General features: G+C 34.3%; 1 protein-coding gene across 9 annotated transcripts in view; it reads right to left on the bottom strand.

Moving 5' to 3' along the window:
* The window catches only part of GALNT13 (polypeptide N-acetylgalactosaminyltransferase 13), a 520,926-nt gene that overhangs the window by 298,223 nt on the left and 201,776 nt on the right, over window positions 1–20,927 (bottom strand). For 8 of the 9 annotated variants that reach the window (XM_072751535.1, XM_072751533.1, XM_072751534.1 and 5 more), the window contains one exon: window positions 2,566–2,734. The exons of the other annotated variant lie outside the window; for it this stretch is intronic. In XM_072751535.1, coding sequence (XP_072607636.1) covers window positions 2,566–2,734 — 169 coding nt within the window. The remainder of the gene's footprint in view (window positions 1–2,565; window positions 2,735–20,927) is intronic. 9 annotated transcript variants of the gene reach the window in all.

Genomic DNA, 20,927 nt, shown 5'->3' with positions numbered 1-20,927 from the left:
AAAGTCAAAAATAAGAAAAACCTCAGTGAAGATATCACCTCAAAACTGTCAGAATGGCTACCATCAAAAAGACAAGAAATAAGTGTTGGCAAAAATGTAGAGAAAAAAGACTGTCAAGCACTGCTGGTAGGAATGTAAATTGGAACAGCCATTATGGGAAACAGTATGGAGGTTCCTTAAAATATTAAATCTAGAACTATACCATATGATACAGAAATTCCTCTTCTGGGTATTTATCTAAAGAAGACAGAAATACAAATTTTGATGTTATATATGCACCCTTATGTTCATTGCAACATTATTACAATAGCCAAAATATGGGAATATCCTTAGCTTCCATCAATAGTTAATGAATAAATAAGTGGTATATATACAATGGAATACTCAGCCATAAAAAAGAATCAAGTCTTGCCATTTGCAACAACATGGATGGAATTCTATGGAATTACACTAAGTAAAATCAGTCAGAAAAAGACAAACACTGTATGATTTCTCCTACAGAGGAATCTAAAAAAAAAAATGAATAAACAAAACTAATACAGAGATTGGTGATTGCAAGAGGGGCTGGGAGAAATGGGTGGATGGATGGTCAAGAGGTACAGACTTCAAGTTATAAAATAAATAAGTCACAGGAATATAATTTACCGCAAGATCATTATAGCCAATAATACTGTGTTGCAAATTTGATAGGTGCTGAAAGAGTTAAATGTTAAAAGTTCTCATCATAAGAAAAAAGTTTTGTAACTTTGTATGGTAATAGATGTTAACTGGACTTATTGTGGTGATCATTTCACAGTGTATGCAAATATTATATTACTATGTTGAAATGAATATAATCTTATACATCAGTTATACCTCATCTTAAAAGAAAGGCATGAGGTGTTCAGAAATTCTTGTTATAAAGATGTGTCTAACTCACGGACACACCAAATAAGTAAATAAAGACAACCAGTATAAATATTGCATTTTATGTAACTTTTATGGTAACCCATTGAGTTCTCCATTTTAAAAATGCTGATTTGTTCCATATTTTAAGGCTTAATTACTTAAGTACTTAATTTACTAAGTGACTCTTAAAAGAAGAAATACCATTGGCCACAAATATTTTAAATGATGCTCAGTGAAGATTTTCCTTCTTTTCTTAAAGTGATCGTTCTGTATACAAGCAGCTGTTACCTTAATTATCCCATATCTGATATAAAATTTATGTTTTTAGAGTTAAAAGTGAGGATTTCTTAAAAATCTGAAATAGTGTTTACATGTTTTTCCTGAATAGGTATCACATTTATCCATTTTATCACAACATGGTATATAAAACAAAGCAAGAAATGCATTATTATAATAGTATAAACAGCATCTAAAATGTTCAAAATTATTTAGAAGAATATGCTTACTGCATATCTTAAACTTGTCTATGTACAAACATACAAATATTGACATAACTACCTGTAAAATGATACAGGTCTCTGTAATGCACAAACGTAATATTCAATGTTTCAGTCATTTGCTAGAAGCCAAAGATGTCTATAGTTATTTGTGTTGTTTTTTTTTTTTGAGAGAGACATTTCAAAAGCATACAAGGGTGTACAAAACCAGTTACTTAGCTATCAAGCCTCTGACAATCCAGCCCCACCATCTCAACAAGATTTGATTACTCTATTTTGGTCTTACCTGAAGTAATTTAGAAAGGAAAAAAATCAGATTTAGTTAATATGATGTTAACATCACTATGCTACTTATAACGCATTATAGGTGGCAAACATTATTTGCATTAATTGTGATTTTATTCTATATGAAGAAAGTCATTACATATCTAAAGAAACAACTTCTATTTACATAGAAATGGGGTCTGCAGCATATTTGTAAAGTTGGAGATCTTCAAAGGTCTCAGGACATATCTTTTCTAAGCACCAAGAGTTTGCTTTATAATACTAGATTACTAGGATGACAATACTGCCACTAAATATTTTGATTTTTATTATACCCACTTAAAATATGTTCAACTATCTAGAGCATGGCTTACAGTTAATCCCAAACAAGCTGAATTTGTCAACATCATTTTGCAAGCAGTATCATTATTTCCAAGTGAATATTTCTTCCATGGCTGATAACTGAACATTCTAATTATAAATAGTACCATAAATTGCTGGAATCCATAAGAAATAATGTTTAAGGGTCAAAGAATCATACAGGCAATTGGCCATTTTTACACTGGAATAGCAAAGCACATAGTTTTTCAACATGAAGTATAAGAACTTTCCAAGCAGGCAAGCAAATAACCTATCAAAAAGCACGTTTACTCTGTATTTGGCAAGATAAAACAAACCAAAGCAAAAAGATCTCATGGAAAGAAACCTGTTAGGCTGCATATTCTGCAATGTCTTTGCAAGTAAACTATTTTTCTCTCCTAGAAAAGAAAATAGTTCATATTTCTCATTATATGCATGCACAGTACATCCCTGCTATGGCCCAGGTATTCAGAACCCCAGAGATCCAGGTGTTCTGAGAAATTGTGAGATATAGAGATTACTAATACAGAAGATTATACAACACATGTAAACTCACCCTTCTAATCTTACATCCGGTAGACTTCTGTTAAGGGCAATCAAATCACTGGCCATAAGGTTAAACTGATTGATTTTAAACAGTTCTTTCATTTTCTCCTGGTCATCCTTAGGAATCAGCACAGCCTTTCCCATTTCTCCTGGCCCTTCTTGATTTCTTGAAATAACAGCTGTAAGACACACACAGGTATACACACACATACAAACATACAGATAATGAACTGAATAAACTCATGTGTTAGATTAGATTCTACAATCTATTATTTATACACTGGCTTAATAATATAATCATCCAGTCTTTATTGCTTACTTACAAACCATACACTACACTAACGAAACGCCTATTTTAATCCATTATTTCAATGCTGTGTGTTGTCTTTTAAGTGAAGAAATATTATATGACTTGATTAATCATTAAGATTTAATAATTAAGCAAGTCAAACCCCAAATCCTAAAACTTCTCTGTCACATTTTTTAAAAATATTTTATTTATTTATTCATGAGAGACACACACTGAGAGAGGTGAAGACACAAGCAGAGGGAGAAGCAGGCTCCACACAGGGAGCCAATGTGGTACTCGATCCCGGGACTTGGGGATCACGACCTGAGCCAAAGGCAGTGGCTCAACCGCTGAGCCACCCAGGCGTCCCATCTGTCATATTTTTTTAAATAAAATTATTAGAGAGGGGATGACCTTGGATACTGGGCAAAGTTGTACAAAATAAAAGAGAACTTTTGAAAATATACCAAGATAAATTTATTCTCACATTCAACTAAATGTTTTGATATTTTACATGTCTCTCCTCCCACTACATCTTTATAAAAGCAAGCAACTTTGATAATCCTTCATCTCAATTGCAATTGGACTCCCTGTCAAAGCATTTTCAAAAAATACAAGGACTTTCATAGTGGTGACATATAATTTCAAATGTCAAGTTGAATTTGAAACTATGTGCCCAGTAAGTGGAACTTCACAACAATATTCTAGGCTTGATTATTTATTAAGAGAACTTAGGATCCCATATAAGGCTAATGTTTTGGTCATTGCCCTACAAGTTATCACTACACTAATGTCCCTTTTTGCTCCAAAGTACAAGTTTCAATGTGTGTGTGAGTGTTTGCATGCATATGTGTGTATGTATGTTAATATATAATTTTAAAAATCTAGTCAACCCTTAATTTACTCTTCATAATGATGTTAAGTTAAAATGAAAGGAATGTGGTCTCGTCTTGACTCTTACAATGTGTTGCTATTTCATAGTTCCTAACACATTAATTGTACTGAAATGAGCTTCCCACATTACTTAAGAGGGAAAATATTTGGATCCAGATTACCTTAAAAATTTCCAAAATTTATAAAGGATATAAAGCTTGTCAAAATAATTTGTAAATTATTATACTTCATAAAAATACAAATTCCAAATAAAATAGGCTTGAAACTAGAAAATAGTAAACAAACTTTTGTCTTCCTTGATGTTTATAGTTAGAGAACACCAAGCCTGATATTGCTAGGACTAATAATAAACAGTTGGATCACCCAGCTGACTATTCCCTTTGAAAGGTTATCCTGACTTTGGAATGGCACGAGTCAGGCTATAAAGGAGAATAAGTGTCTCTGAGAACCTTCAGATATGAGCACCAAGAAGGTAATAAGCCTGGAAATCCTCTGATACACAGGAAAATAATAAAAATTGGGGAAAATTTTAAATGAAAAAATTATGTGTTTCCAACTTGAAACTATTTAAGAAGCTATCATCTAAAGAAAGTTTCTAAAGAGCCTCATTCAGTTTATGAAGCAAAAGTAGAAATGATGGCAGGAATTTTATGAGAAAGCACATTTTAATCAATTTAAGAAATAAAATTCTAACAGCAATATTTTACTTTTGGAGTTGGTAGCTTATTATCCCCCAAATCAGATGACGTTAGTGGAGTTGGCTTTCAGTGAATTTGTGCTCTTGGTGAGATGCTGGATTCAGAGAAGTATTGAGGTTCCTTCCATTCCTAGGATTTCTTTTTCAAGTACTGATACCACAAAAATTGTTAATGAATTTCCATAGTTCTCTATAACTTTCAAATAAAAACATATCAGGGTACATGATACCTACTTACCATTAATGTTTTATATGTGTGTCCTATTTTTTTAATTAAGGTTACAGACCAGAATATGTCATCTATCTGTATGTATGGAGATATAGATACATATGTATACCTTATCTATCTATAGAGAGAGAGATGACATACACTGGTCTATAGATAGATAAAGTATTTGAATATATCTTTATATCTCCATACATACAGATAGATGACATATTCTGGTCTGTATCCTTAATGCCAGAAAAGCAGGATTAATTCTTTTTCTGACAATTTTTTTTGACTTTTGCAGACAATAAAGAATGACCTTAAAAAACATTAAATATCTCAAAAAATATAACAGAGAAAAAATTAAAATGGCTCATTAGCCCACTTCCCAGAGATAACCACTATCAATATGTTGGTTCATATTCTTTTCCCTCTTTCTGTTGATATAGACTAGTCAAAATATATTAGTGTCTTTTCACACACATGGAATAATACTATTAATACTAAAACTTTATTTTTTCAAAGTATTTCTTGCCTCTACTTTCACATAGATTGATCTTATTCTTTTTAGTGGCATTGTTGTATTCTATTCAATAAACCTAAGTTTATTTAACTGATATCCCAGTTGAATAGGGGGCTTGTTTTCAGATCTTTACTATTATAAATGATGCTGCACAATATTTATAACAATATTATCTTCATTAATAGACTAATAGACTAATAAGCATCTCTCAAGTACTCATGAGGTGCCAAACACTTTCTTACACACTTGATAGACATCATTTTATTCAATTCTCAAAGGATAGTGAAATCTAGACATGCTATGTAACTTGCCTAAGCTCACATATCTAGAAAGTCATGCCGTTAGAAACGACGAATACCCACCATGTGCTACGATGTGGATGGAGCTGGAGGGTATTATGCTGAGTGAAGTGAGTCAATCGGAGAAGGACAAACATTATATGGTCTCATTCGTTCAGGGAATATAAAAAATAGTGAAAGGGATTAAAGGGGAAAGGAGAGAAAACGAGTGGGAAATATCAGAGAGGGAGACAGAACATGAGAGACTCCTAACTCTGGGAAACGAACTAGGGGTGGTGGAAGGGGAGGTGGGCGGGGTGTGGGGGTGACTGGGTGACGGGCACTGAGGGGGGCACTTGATGGGATGAGCACTGGTTGTTATGATATGTTGGCAAATTGAATTCCAATAAAAAATATATATATTAAAAATAAAGTAATGAAGTGGTAATTACAACTCAGGTCTGTCGGATTCTAGAGCTAAAGCTCAACACTCACTCAGCAAATACTCCTGTGCATACATTTTTGTATGACTTGTGTTAGTACACACGGTACACTTATAAACATAGTATCGCTGAGTCAAAGGTTATGCAATGTTTGAACTTTAAGAAGTATTTTCAATTTAATCTTCAAAAATTTTTACCAATTAGCAATTCCTTATTACAGAAAATCAGAGCACTACCTTCTCCATACTCTTGTCAGCATTGTATAGTATTATCTTCCCCCCCAAAATGATAGGCAAAATAATTATATCTTAGTATTGTTTCAATTTTCATTTCTTTAATAATTCACTGTTTTAGTAATAAAATGTATATATTTAAATATCATTCTTGTCATCAGCTGTTGCATTATACCTCATATGCCTATCATCTCTGTTTTGGAGAAATGGCATAAAATTCTCAAGAAAGTTGGTTTGTGTGTGTGTGTGTGTGTTTATGTGTGTGTGTGTGTGTAGTACATTATTCATTTTCTGTATCACCACATATATCCAAATTCCTTGTTTTATTTCTGTCCTTAATGCCTTTGGAATTCCTTTCTGGGGTAAACACAGCCAGTTGTCATGCTGCCAGCAAGTTCCCATTATTCAATTCAACAATCAGTTAAGGTTTCTTTTTTTACTTTTTTATTTATTTTTATTTATTTATTTTTATTTATTAATTCATGAGAGACACACACAGAGAGAGAGAGAGAGAGAGAGGCAGAGACACAGGCAGAGGGAGAAGCAGGGTGCCTGACGCGGGACTCGATCCCGGGACCCCAGGATCACACCCTGGCCCGAAGGCAGCCGCCCAACCTCTGAGCCACCCAGGGACCCCTCAGATAAGGGACTGAGCAGGGCTTGGGCAAGGTAACCGACAAGAGAAGACTAGGAACACACCATTTAAAGTTGCTTTTTTTCCTCATAAAAATGATGGCAGTTATGGAAAGAGAGAAGAAAAACTTTTTGAAAACTAACGTGATATGAATTAATACATGTATACATACATGCATATGTACATGTTATTTTAAAAGAGCAAAGAGCTCAAGGGAAAAATAACATTAAAAGAGCTGTTCAAAAATTTTCTTAAATTTTAAAAGTCCTTCAGAAAATAAAAAAGTGATTAAAGAATTTGAGGTCAAGAATTCTTAGAAATTAAGAAATCAACTCACCATTTACATTTCTTTTAGATTCCCTCTATAGGGGCACCTGAGTGGCTCATGGATGACCATCTGCTTTTGGCTCAGGTCGTGATCCTGTGACCCCAGGGATCGAGTTCGACATGGGCCTCCCCGCAGGGAGCCTGCTTCTCCCTCTGCCTGTGTCTCTGCCTTTCTCTGTGTGTCTCATGAATAAATAAATGAAGTCTTTAAAAATAATAAATAAATAAATTCCCTCTATACACTCCAACAGGTGTATATCACATTGCAGAAAAAATGCACCAGAGTCCACAAAATGCTACCAAGCCTAGGAAGCAGTCGGGAGTTAACATTTATTTCAAGTGGAAAAATGTGACACTCAGCATCTTATGGCATGAAGATTAAGTTAAGGCACACAAAAGTACTTGGATTTTGCAATATATTCAAAGGTACAGCCATTTGCTTTGCTTAGCATTCTCAAGACAATAGTTTTGTCAGTGGTAGTAAGTATGATCATGTTATAGAATTAACATCAATAAAAACAAAACTGTCATAAACAGTATCCTTAAACTTAGAACCAGTTAGCAGCACCTATAATCATTCTCCTTAATTATTCTCATTTTCTTAGAGGAGAATAGATAACAACTTAATGTGTATCAGGTTAAGTGTTTCCTCCCTAAAGTTAAATACTTTTTTCTATAATAACCTCTAATGAATGCATGTTTGACATTTTATATTTCTTTTCTTTTGCATGAGCAGATCTACTGACATTTTTCACCTTGTTCAAGCAAAAAAGAAAAAGAATGCTAAGTAATTACAATGTGGAACTATCCTTTTTCTTTTTCTGAGTGTTACTTGGAAGAATGCATCTTGCTAGACAAGCCAGTATTTTTCCTTCAATTAATATAAACAGGAAATGGGACAGATTAAGGGATTGGGTATGTAGTTTATCTCTGATCTGTAATTTGTTTAAAAAGCAATTCCTATTTTTTTCTAACCTGTTCATTTCTCTCCTCTACGTAGCTTAAAAAAGAAAAAAAGACCACCGACATCCACACAATATCATGTCCCCCAAAGCCAAACTTTAAAAAAAATGAAGCATCATTATTTATTTAACTTTTCTGCTCTAACAGGCAAATGTAACACAAAAGGCAACAAAATCTACATTTGGATTTCATGATTATTAATTTGAATATGAATGGAAATGTCCCGATTCCAAAGTTGGTTTGAACTGCAAAAGTAATATACTGTGCTGTAAGTCATTTTTTCCCCTAATTATATGGTGAAATCATTAAAAAATAATGATTAAGCTCAGTCAAAATGACATTGTAAAGCTTGTAGAAATATAAAAGCAGAATCTTTACATATATGTGCATGTGTATTTTTTAAACATAGTTCACACTGCAAAGATTTTAAGGAGATTTACTTTTATCTTAGAATTCCTATTGCTAAGGAGGATAACTACCTAAATATAAACAAACAAACTGATCAATCTATCAATGGGATACTACATATTAATTTCATTATTGGTTATGTACATTGTATTATGAACATGCTTTTTTCAATTGCAGACATGTCCCCTTAACAAAGAGCATTGTTTATTTGCAAAAAGAGAGATAAGACAATCTGTATCTAGAAAAAAAACTAAGTGAGAAAAAATTTGTTTATTTTATTTTATATATATTTTATTTATTTATTTGTTTATTTCAGAGAGAGAGAGCGCATGAGCCATGGGAGTTGGTGAACAGAGGGAGAGTGAGAGAGAATCCCAAGTGGAATCTTGCTGAGCACAGAGCTTGTTCCGCAGCTCAATCCCAGGACCCAGAGATCATGATCTAAGCAGAAATCAAGAGCTGGACATTTAACAGACTGAGCCACCCACGTGCTCTTTAAGTTGACTTATTTATTTATTTATTTATTTATTTATTTATTTATATTTATATTTATATAAGATTTTATTTATTCATGAGAGACACACAGAGAGAGAGGCAGACACACAGGGACAGAAACTGGCTCCCTGCTGGGAGCCCAATGCAGGACTCGATTCCAGGACCCTGGGATCACAACCTGAGCCAAAGGCAGATGCTCAACCTCTGAGCTGCCCAGGCACCCCCTTAAGTTGATTTTAGAGTAATAATTTTATTTGGTTAAAGAACACAGTAATACATGATGTATGTTAGTAAAAGCATCATATTGAACCAAAGCCTAATGTTATCCCATGTGCCATGCTCTCCAGGGAATTACTTCAAATCACATTTACATTTTCAAATTTACTTAGTTGATCATTTCCGTATATTTGCCTTTAAAAATGTTCTTTTTGGTGGCAATACAGCTCTTCTCTCACTTTTATCGTCTCTCTATTTGTCAAATGTAATAAATTTAAAACTCTGACTTTCTGTCTCTCCCATCTTTGAATACTGATCCTTCATTGCTAATCAATCAATTTCTCTAAGACATTGTTTTTTGTCTCATCAATCCTAAATGTGTTTGTGGTAGAGTTAGAGATGAGGAAATCAAACCAGCAGTGGGACCACACTTCCACCATCAAACTATTTTGTCTTCTCCCCACAGTTCCCTGGGCCATGCTTGTTTGCTAATTCTAAAGACCCTGAATTTGTCAAGGGTAATTTTTGTTTAGGAACAAGGAACTTTATATTTACTTATTTAGGCGTATTTATGTTCGAAACAGTAACAGACTTTAAATATAATAACAAATGCTAAATATATATTAAACAATCAAATTCATTCTGTTTAATGTATAAATAGCAATTCACCTACTATCTCTTTGAAGAAGAACTATATACAACTTTTATGAATCTGACACATTTGGCAATAACATTTTTTTTACATTTTTTTAATCCTAGCCATTACATGGTGTTCTGATTTTTGTCCATTACATTTCAGCAGCTAGATTTTTATGTGGCAAGAAAGTTGTAAATAGCAAGCCCTTGACTAGATCAAGTCCAGCAGACATTAGCTACTGTTTCCCAGGAGGGTGCCTCCCATTAAGCATTAATAAGGTAGTAGTTTCATCAGATAGCTAAGTGAGAGATCATCTGCAGAACCGAAGGAAGGGTCACTGATTTCCAACCAAATTTTTTCCAACCAATTTTTTATTTTTAAAAATTTAAACTTTTTTCCAACCAATTTTTTTATTTTTAAATAAAAATATATAATTTGTATGATAAAAATAATATATGCTCATTTAAAATAAAAGAAGAAAGATGATAGAGATAAAGATGAGAGAGAGAGTGGGAGGTAGGTAGGCATTATGAAAAAGAAAACGAACAATCATTGAAACTCCTGCTTGACTGATTAATCTCCGCAGAGACATACTATTTAAAATAGAATCATTCAAACACACAGAATTTTATCATTTCATTTAGCATGGTCATCATTATGAATGCTCATTTTTATCCTTTGAAAAGCAATTGTGGGAATCTTTCTAAATAAATATGTAAATCCATACCTACTTTCTATTGGCTGCAAAATATGCCATAGCTTGGCTATACCATGGTTTACTTAACCAATCCTTTCTCACTGAACATTTATGTTGTGTCAATAATTTCTATTATAAATTGTGATTCAATTAATATACTTCCTTATGCATCCATCCTTACAAATTTCTCTGAAAATATGTTTTGAAAAAGTGGCAGAAATTTAATGAAGAAACATATTAACCATGCTTTATAGGAATTATTCTTTTTATCACCTCTAACTTTCCATATTTCCTTTGGCTGGGAAATTTCTTCTATTCCTGATGACCAAAATAGTCCCTGTTCACCAATATCAACTTTAAGGAAAGGTAAATATTCTCTCCTCTATGATTTTATAGCTCGTTTACCTTACTCCATTATCCTATTATAATAGTTAATTATCCCTACCTGTTCACATGTTATGGCAGAGCATCTAACTATTGAGTCCATTTTCTCTCCTACCTGTGCACATAGCCCATACAGCATTACCCAGCCTCCTCTGCAGCTAAATGTGCCTTGTAACTGAGGATAGACATGATATGATCCAAACCCAGGCCTAGTGATTCTCCATGTTCTTTCCCTCAATACAACAATTCTGGAAGCCACATTGAAAACAGCAGGGCTGGGGCACTTGGGTGGCTCAGTCTGTTAAGTGTCTGACTGTGGATTTCAGCTCAGATCTCAGGGTTGTAAGATCAAGCCCTGCATCAGGGTCCACGAAGGGTATGGAGCCGGCTTAAGATTCTCTATCTCCCTCTCTCCTCCCCTGCCAAAAAAGAAAGAAAGAAATGTAAAGAAAACAGTAGAGCCAAAATAAGAAGACAGCAACATGGGGGTGTGAATCACCACTTCGAGGAGAGCCACTGACTGATAAGGTACATATGTTGCATAATTTACATGAAAGAAAAACAACTATATTTTGCTAAACAGTTGGGATTTTGGACCTATTATACATAATAGTGTTATTTTTATTAATGCACTTTGCTCTTTCCCCTTTAGTCTATGAAGACTCACCAATGCATTTTACCTCAAATCAGTGCTGGTACTGTTTTTTGTTTGTTTGTTTTTTAAATTAGGCTTTATTTTTTATTTATCTATTCATGAGAGACACACAGAAAAAGGAAGATAGAGAGGTGGATTCCCCACTGGGAGCTGGATGCTGGACTTGATCCTAGGACCTGAGGATCATGCTATGGGCCAAAGACAGACGACGCTCAATTACTGAGCCACCCAGGCATCCCGTGACACTGGGTTTTATAACCAAGAAAGAATTCAATGTGGGAGACCAAGAGAAGCCAATGTAAGTACCAGAGGAGCAACAGGCTGAAGAGACCACTGCGAGCTTTGGGTCCCAGTGCCTGGTACTATTCATTCATCAGTGAACAAGTTGAAAAAGGTAGAAGAAAGCTTTCAGACAACCTAGTTCTATGGAAAGACTGATGAACAGAGGAGTTAAAATAGAGGTTTTTCCCATCTGAGAGATATGTAGAAGAGATTGTGGTATTTAAACAATGAAAAACCTCTAGTTTACTAACTAGAATTTAAATTAAAACTTTAAAAATAATATTATTTTGTATACTTGAAATTTGTTAAAAGAGTAGATCCAATGTTCTCACCATAAGGGAAACAAACAAACAAACAAACAAAAAAACAAAACAAAACAAAAGCAGAACTATGTGAGGTGACAGATATGTTAATTAGCTTCTAAGGCCATACCACCCTGAATGTTCCGAATCTCATCTGATCTTGGAAGCTAAGCAGGGTCAGGCCTGGTTAGTACTTGGATGGGAGACACACATATTAAAATACCACATTGTAGGGACGCCGGGTGGGCAGCTTCCATTGGCTCAGGTCATGACCCCAGGATCCCAGGATCGAGTCCCATATCTGGCTTCTGCGAGGAGCCTGATTCTCCCTCTGCCTGTATCTCTGCCTCTCTCTCTCTCTCTCTCTCTCTCTGTGTCTGTCATGAATGAATAAATAAATCTTTAAAAAACAAAACAAAAAAATACAACAAAAAAAAAACCCAAATACCACATTGTACATCATAAATCTAAAAGATTTTTGTCAATTATACCTCAGTTAACTTAGAAACATAATGAATGAGTGAATGAATGAATGAATATGTCAATGCACATAAGTACTATAGTGGGTGCCCATATCACACCTTCCTATAATGCTTTATACAAGAAAATGAAACATAGCTTATAACCTTTAACTCAAGAATTCTTTTAAAAAAATTATATTCTCAGGAAGTATAGATATGATATGTCCAATGTCTTACCAACATAGGTGATTAAAGTCGTATTATGTGTCTATACATGCAGGTGAAAATAAATGTATATTCTCTCCCTGTATATACGCATATGCACACGCAGTAAATACTCTAAGCTGTATTATATATAATGAAACCATACAATAATCAAAAATTTCCTAGACAAAAGTATTTAATGATATGGAAGATGTTCATATTATTATCAAATGAGAAAAAGAGATCATGGACGAATGTTACAAAATGCCCATTTCTATAAAAAATTAAGTTCCATGATGTATGTGTCCTTGTCAACAGTGAAGATTAGTAGCTATTCATTAGATTAGGAGAGCTTTTACATCCTTTCTTTTGAATTATCTGTATTTTCTCAAGCAGTCCATTGCCTCGTAAGGTGATTTCAGCCCATATTAATCAGAAATCTGGCTTCAGTGAAGAGAGACACAACTTGCTGTGACAGTGACAGGTTCAAAGTAAAGTCAGTAGATAATGGCGACATGAAAAAGGAGGGATCAGTGTTGGGTGGAGTTCCTGAAGGAAGGAGAGCTTCTCACTGTATGAAATGAGTGATGAAAAACAGGTGAAAAACAGGTAGATCACCCAAAAAGAATTATGCTTTTTTTCCCCAGCTGGAAAGTACTTTCCAGGAGCTTCAGTACAACTTACAGATAAGGAAAACATTTAGTAGCTGAGCAAAGACAAGTAGCAAAGTTCTTGGTTTGTTTTTAGGAAAAAGCAAATTCCTATATTAGTATAAAGTGTTTTACTTTGTTTTTCATAATCCTCCTTAAAAAACATTGTACACATCTATTAAGCTAGAGCTATTCTTACATACAGTAAGAGGTTGTTTGGCACATGTTAGAGTCAGAAGTGTTTCCTGGAAACAATTGGCCCAGCGTTTAAAGTGTTCACTAAGGTAATAAAATAATGCTGAAATATGAAATTATTTCCGTCTACATTAAGAATGAGCTTCCTCATTAAAAGTATTTAAAAGGCCCTCATCTTGCAATAGCTCTAGTAATAGCCTTAGTTTGAGATTTAAGTAGGAAATCCCATCTTCCTACCTCTGCCTACACTGCCAAAAAAAAAAAAAAAAAATTCTTTGGAAGCAAAAGCAACAATTTAGGCTGTCAGCTACTTCGGGAAGCCCTCTGTAAAGGCACATTTCAAGTGGAACAATGGTCATTTTATTTATTTTATTTTAGGATTTTACTTATTTGAGAGACAGAAAGAGCAGGAGCAGGGGGAGGGGCAGAGAGAGAGAGGGGGGAGAGAGAGAAGGAGGTTCCCCACTGAGTGTGGCCTGGCACAGGGCTCTATCCCAGGACCCTGAGATCATGACCTGAGCAGAAGTCAGATGTTGTAATCAACTGAGCCACCCAGGCACCATAACAATGGTCATTTTATTTTTATTTTATTTTTTATTTATTTATTTATTTATTTTTTTACAATGGTCATTTTAAAGAAGCCCCTAATATTTAATATAAATTGTTCTTAAGATACACAATGATAAACTCCCAGCATTGATATATCATCACACATATGATTCATCAAGTTTGTAAAAATATACCCACTTTACCCACCCCCTTACCCCCTGCCCAGCCTAAAGGGAGAGATAGCTTGAGGTCGTGATCTACACTAATCTTCGAGCAGTAGCTGACAAATTGGGCCACTGGTAAGGGACTTAAAAGAACCCAATTGGAGAGTTGATGACAAGAAGTTCCAATGAAGTATAGGAGTGGTCCCCTTCGAAAGAGCATAAAATACGGATATTCATGTCCCATTTAATCTTCCAGAGAAGGCTGACACTGCAGAGGGACCTCAATAATCGGACGCACAAAATTATCTGTTCTATAGCTATTAGTCTTCATTTTTGTTAATCCAAGTGTTTGCTCAATGGGAAAGATACTAGTAGGCCAGGATAACACAAGGGGCCAGGTTTGACAACATGAAATTCTCTTCATGGTTGATCTGGTTATGGCCAACCAGTGTGCTGATAGCAGAAGACAACACAAAGCCATTCATATGGCACCTTCTGCCTAACCGGTATGACATTGGTTCTACTTGACTCCTTTTATCACTATGGGAAAATATGTTTTCTTGCAGGAAAAGACATATCTGGCATCTTTCTTCTCTGGTCACAATTCTGTCAGCATCATGACTTGTAGGCTTACAAAATCCCTATTTTCTTTGGATTCTGACATAATCTTACTTCAGACAAAGGGAAGTAGTTTGCAACAAAAGAAATGCGTCCATGAGCTCACCCCCAAATCCACTGGTCTCAGCATCTACAAGTAGCAGATCTGATAGAATGGAATAATCTGCTAAAGACTGCTGTAGCAGCACAAAATCTTGTGGATTTGGGACGGCGTCCCACCAGATGTTACACCGTTATCCAACACATGCCATCTCTCCTGCTGTCAAAATGCACAAGTCCAGAAACTAAGGAAGGTAGTGGGAGCAGCTTCTTTCAGCAAGTAGGTAGAAGTGCCCTAGTTTCCACAGAAGAAATGCTTCCCCCAGACAACACAATCTCAGTTAAATTGGAAAGTGAGTATGCCCTCAGGCCATCATAAACTCCTCAAGCTCTTCAACTTAGCAGAGAAAGGGACTACAATCATTGAGGTTGAGGTGATTGATGCTATTTAACAATAGGAAATCAGATTGCTGCCACACAATGGAGGCAAGAACTATTTCTGGAACCTAGAGGTTTCTCTAGATTGCCTCACTTCTATAAAAGGTCAGGTAACAGAATAATGAAGAAATCCAATCAAGGCAGAAGCAATCAAAGGCTTATACCCCAAGATCATATCACCAGATAAAGAATACTATAGCCCAGTCACTGACAGAGCTTAGAATACACATTGAATGGATGTAGCTTAAAAGAATATACAACTGTCATTTAAGGTCCTATGAGAGGTTACGTAAGTAATAGGACTAAGGAAGCTATATTTTATGTTAATTAAGAATTTCTTCCCTCACTTTCCCCCCCTAGATTATCTTACATAAAGAGTACTGAGGTTTGCCAACATTTTCGATTTTATTTGGGGATACGACTAAACTGACATCAAGCCATAAGGTTATGGTAGGTGATGGGATTCATGTATCCCTTGTATTAGAGACACATTTTTTTTTCATCTGGAAAAGAAAAGATGCCAAGAATAAAGAGGAATGGAATGTGGAAATTTTCAATTTTCTCTTGCATATCCACACTCCACTCTCTTTCTCAAACTATACCCAAGGAGGCTGTCCTGTATGGACTATATCTGTGCACTTCCTTCTCTGGCTTCAGATTGGATCTGGCCAATGGGAGTAACCAGTAAGAGTTTGGAGGGTGGCAAAAAATAAAGTCAAGATATCTACTCCTTTGGTTCTTCCTTGGATAATAGACATCATCTGTCCCCAAACCGAAGGCCACAGTCTCTGTCAGGTGACCCTCTGCAAAAAGGTATGATTGCCTTCTCCCTTTCCATTCAAGGTCTAGGAGTAGTGATGACTTAAACCCTGGTACAACCAACCATTCCTTGTTTTATCTAATCTCTATTGACTCCTGTGTAAATAATTATTGTATTACACTTTCCTTGGCTACTTGCTAAAGTGTACATCTATTTTCTGCTGATAAAAATTTTTAGAAAAGTAAGTGAGAACTGTGGTGGATACCCCACTTACATGATACAGTTTATAGTTAAACCACTCTAATAACCACTCTAATAAGCACTTGACCCATCATTTTCTTTATATTCAATTCTACTTTTCAGTTAAACTCCCTAACATGCTTTCCTAAAAGTCTTCAACATTTTTTGGTGTCATATTCTTCAACTGATTAAAAAATATATGACTATATATCTGTAATATATTATGATTATCTGTTAATGACTAATAAAGGTATTACAGCAAACCAAAAATAGAACGTTTAAAGTAAGATAAAAAATTAAAAAAAAAATAATTCTAATACTCTCGTTTTCTACCGCATCCTTGAGGTGCATATAGTACATTCTGGAAATCATTGTCAATAAATAAATCATAGCATGCATTTCTTCTTGCTGTCAAAAAATAGTTGTTTGTTGACATTGTTGGTTCATTGGCTGTTATACAGATACTATTTCATTCAGGTATTCACCTCACAGTGCTGAGCATGGGGTTGACCCTCTTACTGATTATTCTTAATGGTATAATATCAGGAAAAAGAAAAAGTTAATGGATAGGATTTCTTAGGTCAGAAATAAGGATTAGGTTCAAGTGGTAGATGTGTATTGTGATAATAACATTGTCACATTTCATAGAAAAAGGTACGTTAAGGTATATATATGTGAACTGTATATATATAAGTGAATTCTGATGAGGTGTAGTAAGTGGGATTGTGTGGAATACAAAACCTGGAAAAGGAAGTTTCGAATAGTGAGACACATAGAGTGGAATCATGAAAGCACAATTTGTTTTATTCTAAATATCAATATTTATTCTAAATATCAATCAGAATGTATTCCTTCAAGTCAGGTTAAAATACTGCCAGTTTCTATGACACTAAAAACATCAATAGGTCAATGAAGGTTTGTAAGGTTTACAGTTCTGAATGATCAGATATAATCCTGAAAGAAAGCTTATATGATTCATCAGTAAATTTATAAAAATGAAATTATATCAGTTCTTCAATTTATCTGTCCAGTAATGGACTCAGATTTCCTATTACCTAACTGATTCCTTGATCTTTAAATCAGATCCTTTTCAGAAGCCCTAGCAATAATTTCAGTACATCAAAATTAAATGATGTAAATTTGCTACAAGGGCCCCCATCATGTGAAATGTATCATTTTGATAATTATTTTTTTCATAGAGGAAATTTCTACTGGAAGAAAAAAAAGTCCAATGTTCTACCCAAACTAAAAGCTAACCTCAGCCATCCCATATCTAATCACTACCTGCCTCCTACTGCCACCCCTTATGTTTATGTTTTGGACATTCCAACATTTTATTGGCCATCTGCATAAACCAGCTGCTGATCTTTGTAGTTATTCATAGTTATTATAAATCTTATCGCTTAACATTAACTTAACTGAATTTTGTTTTTCTATTACCTTTGGGCATTTTTTGTTAGTGAATAATAAAAGCAACCAGGATGTTAATAATGTGCCATAATAAAGAAAGATTTTATATTAGTCAAAAAATTAAATAGAATGTTAGCTGAATAGTGTAAAAAGGTCATTAAAATTTCAGAAATCCATCATATATATATATATATACATATATATATCTCCTTTTTAAAGTATCCAAATATGTATATTTGTCCTTTTTAAAGTATCCAAATAACTCAGAAACTCAACCAAAGTACCCAAGACCTAAGTCAATACTCACTTAATAAGCATTTACTGTCTGTGCCAAATATATATGATAATTCTAATATTTAAATGTCATAAAAATCAAGATGCTCAACTTTCAGCAAGGTACATGTCTAAATGAACACAATCATTCTTAAAACTCATCAGAACTACATGAAATATTGTTAGGTAGACCCTGGATTTTATTATCTAAGCCTTGTTTTTATTTTTTTGTTTTTTAAAGGGACTTTTGGTTACATCTTAAGGTAAAAGGCATATTTTGGATACTTACCTAGACAAGCTAGAGATTAAATTAGTGAACCAATGTAAAATAACAGTCTTTTGAGTCTGAGGATAAGCAATAATCTCTTTCTTCTTCTTTATAGTTTCCTCTTAAAATCCTTAACATTCTACATGTTTATATAATAAGTATATATATGCACATATATACACATATATATGCTTATATTTATGCAAAATTATATAAACACACACATGAACACATACCAATATATAGATTTTTTTGTGTAACATTTAAAATATCTTTATTGATAGTACTTTTTTTAAAAAAGATTTTTATTTATTTATTCATTCATGAAAGACACAGAGAGAGAGAAGCAGAGACACAGGCAGAGGGAGAAGCAGGCTCCATGCAGGGAGCCCGATGTGGAACTCGATCCCAGGACCCCGGGACCAGGCCCTGGGCCGAAGGTGGTGCTAAACCGCTGAGCCACCCGGGCTGCCCGATACTACTCTTTTCTTTCATATTTGATGATTTCATCTTCACCTTTTCATAACTACGTATAAAACTGTTTAATTTTCATTATGTATGAATTGCTAATTTAAGTTGTGTACTACATAAGCCTATCACAATAGGTTTAATTTGTTTATGGAGATTATGCACTTAAACTTGATTTTCCAGATAACCATGAACCTTTTGAGGTATATTTTTTTTAATTTATTTTAACCTTAAGAAAAAAGTAGTTTACTCTGACATAGTTCACTGCTGATGTTTAGTAATGAATCTGGTTTTCTATAGGAATAAGTAGTAGTAGTCACTTTAGGAAACAGCTTTAAAATCTCTTTATATGGGGGGTTTTGTCATCCAGTAGGTAATTCCATTGCAATTTATGGTTAATAGCTCTTTATTCATGCTACTGGGAAGGGACAACTAATTTAATATCTATCATTATATTGTTATATTTTCACAGTAATTTTATATTTACTCTTTTGCATCACTGAACTAATTTGAATTTTTTTCCTTATTTTATAGCACACCAAGGTAAAACTATTTCAGTGAATCCAAAATGTCTTTTTTTTTTTTTTAAGTGCAACTATAAGAACAGTGTTCTTTTAGAAGTGGCCTTTAAGATTACTTATTGATCAAATTTTAGTTCATCTTCCATTACAGCATAGCAAAAGCATTTCACTTTTTAGATATTTCACATTTCACCCTGAGATATTGTTTCCTTCAGCTCTGTTTCTTCACTCCGGCCCCATTTTTCCTATGTGCTCTCCTATTTCATGAACTCTCCAGTGAGAGATCAGTTGGGTGAAAAGACTGGACAGGTAATCTGCATGGCCATATTAACTTGCATTCATCAAAACCCACACCCTGTATATCTTCTAAAATTATAGACTCACAATATATCAAGATTGGAAATTCAGTTTTGCCTGAATGCACAAAAGTTCTGAATAGAGAATTGCTTAGATCCAGAGTATCTCTCTTTGCATTAGATATTTACGAAATAAAGTTGAGTTCAGTGGTGTGCAAGTCAATCTTACAAGTCATCCATGGTCTTACCAATAGTTCATGATAACTTAAAGAGTAAGAATATGTGTCTCAGGAAAAACAGACTGATGGGAGAATAGAAAAGATAGAACAATGGGTAAAGTTCCTTTTCATATTAAGCATCACAGGAAACTAAACAGAATCACATGATAGCAGCAACTTGCTCTTTCCTTGCCGATTAACTGACATAATTTGCTCACTCACTGATGAGCAGTCACGGATGCTCAGCTTGAGGTGTTGAAGAAGGTTCATTACCTCTTTTGTAATGAAGCATCTGGGACCATTATGTAAAGTCATTCTGCTCATATAAAAAGATAATCCTAAGACTTTAAAGCAAGCTATATATAGAGGTCCAAGACAGAATTAAAAATTTAGTTTTCATGATAATCATTTCGTGAAATTCCATTCATATTGGTCAATGTTTTAACCATATAGACTAGCAAAAAGGAAGTGAGGAAGATGAAACCAAATTTTGCCAAGTTTAATTGTGCAAGGTCCAGTGTGATACATTCCTCATAGAATAGAACTAAGGAATTCCCTGATCAACATAAATTTGTTTCCTCAGAGTTTTTACATTTCCTCCCATTTTTTCCTCAGCTAATGTAAATTATTGCCATCTTTCTTTTTGTCCTATCAGATGCCACTGACTTATTATCAGTGGCATAATAGCCTTTGTAGCCTTCTTTTCCTACGTGCAAATTATTTACTTCATGCAGATTTCATTTTTCAAGTTTGAGACAGTAGTTCACGAAGCAATTTTAAATTCTTTTCTCATGTGTATTACATGTTGAGTTATAATTGTTCTCATGTAACTGGATGTTTAATTTTCATAAGTGTTGGACATGAGGAAATCGTATCTTCATGGCAATGCCAATTCAATTCAACAAGCATCTATTGACTTCTCTATGCCGGACTCTATTTGGGATACTTGGCATATATCAGTGAACAAGAGAGAAAAAAAATCTTACTCTAGTGCTTCTTACATTGTATGATATACATTCTCTAGTTCTGCTCCAC

The sequence above is a fragment of the Vulpes vulpes genome, chromosome 3, assembly GCF_048418805.1.
Source record: "Vulpes vulpes isolate BD-2025 chromosome 3, VulVul3, whole genome shotgun sequence".
NCBI lineage: Eukaryota > Metazoa > Chordata > Mammalia > Carnivora > Canidae > Vulpes > Vulpes vulpes.
This window is presented reverse-complemented; position numbering and strand designations above follow the sequence as displayed.